At 34.6% G+C, this 4,295-nt stretch overlaps 1 protein-coding gene across 2 annotated transcripts; it reads right to left on the bottom strand.

The window, feature by feature from the left end:
* Positions 1 to 727: 727 nt before the first annotated feature.
* LOC147388378 (protein SOMBRERO-like) lies at positions 728 to 3,972 on the bottom strand. Of its 2 annotated transcripts, none has more exons than XM_086421352.1 (4): positions 3,873 to 3,972; positions 2,753 to 2,951; positions 1,938 to 2,212; positions 728 to 1,335 (listed from the first exon to the last, which is right to left on the bottom strand). In XM_086421352.1, exons 2-4 carry the CDS (start codon positions 2,922 to 2,924, stop codon positions 832 to 834), a joined length of 951 nt encoding a protein of 316 aa, XP_086277478.1. In that variant the 5' UTR covers positions 2,925 to 2,951; positions 3,873 to 3,972; the 3' UTR covers positions 728 to 831. The 2 variants fall into 2 exon arrangements, with proteins under 2 accessions (XP_086277478.1, XP_086277477.1); XM_086421351.1 differs by having other exon boundaries at positions 728 to 1,338.
* Positions 3,973 to 4,295: the final 323 nt, after the last annotated feature.

The raw sequence follows: 4,295 nt of genomic DNA on the forward strand, positions 1-4,295 counted from the left end.
ATTAGCACAATTGGTCTGATGGGCCAAGTGGGAGAATGTTAGAATTCTATGTTATGTAGCCCAAATGACCTCACAGTTTTTTTGTTTTAGTTGCACAAGGATTCTATAAACATTATAGATATCGATATTTAAATAATCCCAATATCCTTAAAATTATGAATATTCTTTAAAGGTAGTAAGAGACCTTGATGGATAAGAAACATAGTAAAAGAATAACATTAGGCCCTCAATCTTCATTTATAAAAAGGGATCGACGACCCCATATTGGTATGTACAAATTGAAATAACAAATATGTAGAAAATGCATAAAGTAAAGAGTTCATAAAAATGATATCCATCAATCACTAATACCTAGTTGATCCATATTGAGATAAGGGGGAAGGTGAGTCTAAAAGAAATGATCAATTTGATTAGGGTTTCAAAAGCTTCGAAGAACACGTGGATAGAAAGGCACACCTCTAACATTTTAAATAAACGATTTCACAATGGCACAAGGTAAGTACCCTACTCGTTTTACATTAAATGAATAGTGTGTTTGAGATATGTAATAGATTAGATACTATTGAGAAAAATCAAAGTATATTAAAGTTATGTTCTAGGATTTTATGAATGCTTGAAATCTAACAGATACAGGAAAAAATTAGTTTAAGCAAAATTAAAGCAAAAACATCATAACCTCAGAAAATCCAAAATTGTCTTCTTAAAGATATTGAGAATAATTGCTCCTTAATAGTGCAAGCATACTTATATACAATTCAACAATCACCTCTGAACTTTAAAGTAGCAAAGACAAATAAAAACCTACCCAAACATGAAAAAAAACCTTCATTCCTACTTGGAAAATTTCAAAAGATCTGATTCACAACCGAGATACTGAAATGGAAATCTCTGAACCGAAGGTCCCGCTTCAACATTTTGCAAAGAAAGGTTGCCTTTATTTTGGCAGAGATGATCCAAGCTTTGTTGAGAGGCAAGGAGTTTGTCCAAGAAAGACCAATCATTATGAAACCTCTGATCTTGTTGAACAAGTCCACCACCATTGCTCGACGTTAATTTCATCAAGTTGTGAGAGCATTCAATGTCCATATTGTTCAATGAAAGTGGCGATATGAAAGATGGTGCAACAGATGACTCTGGACTCAGCAATTGTGGGAGATGCATAGACCCATCGAAGGTGAACTCGCTTTGCAGTAGGAAATTATATTTTGGCTGTAATGGAATCGATTCATGACTTGCCTTCATTTGATTGAAATGTACTTCTTGATCCACTTCTGGCTGGAACCCCCTTTGATGGTTTTTCTTCTTGAATACCCTACAAACAACCCACCCATCTTCCTGCTATACATACCAACAAAAAGAAGAGTAGTGAGACACTCTAGCTAGTCTAGTCCCATTAAACAATACTGATAATGAAGCATAAGTATGTAATAAATGTATACTAGTTTAAGTAGTAGACCAAAAATAAATAACTAAAAAAGAGGTACTGGATATTAATTTCTAAAGAATAGATTTGTTGAAAAATGGATGCAAATACAAGAAACCTTAATGAGAGGAAAAAAATTGGTTTCCTAGGGATCAGTGCATATTTCCTAGTGATCCACATTTCACTTTGGAATTCGTATGGAATAACCTTGTGAGCACTGATCCCTAGATCTAGAGCGATCTATGTGATGATCAACAATCAAGAAACAAAAGATTTATGTGGTTCGGCTAGGCCTCTACATCCAAGGATCGATGAGAGATGAGAAGGTTTCAGTTGTTCAATTGATCATTAGAAAATACTAACCGATAGTACTACTAATTATATATAGATAATTTTTTCATAATCTGCCATTTATGATTCATTAATGGTGTATCTCATACATTGTATTACATTACTTCACATGCTCTATTATATTGGAAGTGTGGAGGAGCTCTAGTGAGGTAGTATTAATTACCTGAAACTCAGCATTGTCGTCATCAAGACGATACTCATGCATGATCCAGTCAGTTTTCTGGCCATGAGGAGCCCTTCCTGTGTAGAAAACTAGGGTTTTCCTCATCCCAATTCTCTTGGAATTAATGCTGAGGTGAATGGCCTTGTCCCTTCCTGTGGCTTTCCAAAAGCCTGCAGTTGTTGCTCGATTTGTTCTGGTACCAGTTGGATATTTCTTGTCTTTGTGGCTGAAGAAATACCATTCATTCTGTGGTCCTGATCCAATTCTACATTTATCTGCATGTCATCAAATTTGTTAGCTAGGGAAAATACAGTAAATATTTTATGATCAAAATAGTTAATTTAATTGAATGTCCTTTAAAATCACACCACTCAATGGGTTTTACAATCTGATCCACATTGATCACTTTTAGAAAATATTGTTGTAGATCTGGTGGCCTGGATTAATTATCTAGTTTTGGGTTCTTTTTTCTTTTAAAATTTGTTTGATCTTAGTAGATTTCCTTGGTAGGAGAGGAAGAAGAACCCCACACTTCAGGTGATGGGATTACATGTGTACCCACCATGTTTGTCATCTTTCAGTCATAGTCAAACTTTGACTGAAATCAAAGGACGTCCTTTTCATGCAGATCTTACACACGTGTCATTAACAGTTATTAATACTTTTGAATGTGATGAACATAATATATATAGAGGGAGGAACTAAGAACATGCATGGCTAGGTCTTTCATGATGACACTACCATACATCGTCTGTAGTAAATGTAGAAGGAGATCAGTGAGAACAAGTGTACAAGCTAGATGTCTTAATTATAACCTTTGAGATCCCAAGGTTCGAGTTTGTTGAGATCGACATCTCTGATAACATCGAGGTCGATGACTTCATAAGCTACCTTCTTCCTTAAATAATAGTAGAGAAGCTCCTCCTCTGTGGGATGAAATCGAAAACCAGGAGGAACCGACACGGCTTGTCCATTTCCTGCCATCATCCTTAAAACTGGGCTGGTATATATATCCTGGAAACAGGAAAAGAAAATTTAAGAAAAAGGTTAATTAAAAATACATGATAATATATATAAATATCCAAGGGTTAATTTGACTATTTCATATATAACCATACAAGAGATAAATTAACTAGCTAGTTTGGGAACAAATGGTATATAACCATACAAGAGAAAATGTCATTTTTTTTTTTTTTGAAATTTTGAGGGATGAAACACCTTGCTAATGAGGGTGAGTGACAAATGGAGAAACAAAATAGCTTGTACTCTTTCTACAGTTTTTGTATAGACAGGAGTTCGTTTCTGTAAAAAATTGGAAAGATAAATCTTTCACATTTGCAACTGAGGGTTTTTTCTTTGATTGGTTTTGTAACTGGGGGTTGAAGCCCAATCAAAACTAGAAAGGAAACTAATAGATGAAGTTGGTGAGCATCTATCTATCCTGTCTATCCTAAAAACAAAAACTCTAAGACAGCAATCATTAGAGGAAACATAACCCTTTTTCTTTCCTTAAAGCAGATTGTCACCTTAAAATACCCAAGTAAAATAAAATAAAAAGCTAAAAATTCCATTAAATTGCACTGTACATCCAGATCAAGTACCCACTTATTTTATCATCTTTAGTTCCTTGAAAACAAGAAGGGGAAATCTCAAATCTTTAACAGTAAAAAAAACAAGAAACAAAAAAGTGAAAAGGAAAAGAGAACTAAAGTTCTCTTATTTTGATCCCCACCCCAACTAATTTAATCCAAGACAAGACAACTCCAAATTCTAGTAAAGTTCACAACTTTTTCATTAGAAAAACAAAACCCTTCTCTTCTTTTGAACTCATCAAAACAAGACCGAATTTAAAAAAAAAAAAAAAAAAAAAAAAGACAAGCATGCATATCTGAAGATCACTTAGGAATCAGTTGTTGGCATAAATGAAGAACTTACCCACAAGAGAGAGAAGACTGAGGAAAGCCAAATTTCCTTTCGGTTGTTGGGAAGGAATGAAGTAGGGTTTCAACTTTAAAGAGAGGAGAGGAGAGAGAAGAAGGTATAAAGTCTTACGAGTTAATATTTGGCCTAGGGAGAGATGGGGAACAGAAATAAAGAAAAATTAATATAAAATTAGACTGAGAAGGATGGGATGGTGGGATATATCCCATATCCTTCCTGGACTTCTATGATATTCTTAATATTATAAAATATAATATGAGGAAGCTCTCTCTCTCTCTCTCTCTCTCGGATGGATGTGAGCTAGCATGGGCTATGAGTATGAGCATTGGAAGATTAGGAGATGTCCGTTGAATAAGAGACCTACCCAAAATATCGCCTCATTTAAATGAAGAAATTATGCATAGCTGTCAAAGGCCG

This window comes from Akebia trifoliata, chromosome 13 (genome assembly GCF_017979445.1).
Source record: "Akebia trifoliata isolate Shusen 1 chromosome 13, ASM1797944v1, whole genome shotgun sequence".
Lineage (NCBI taxonomy): Eukaryota > Viridiplantae > Streptophyta > Magnoliopsida > Ranunculales > Lardizabalaceae > Akebia > Akebia trifoliata.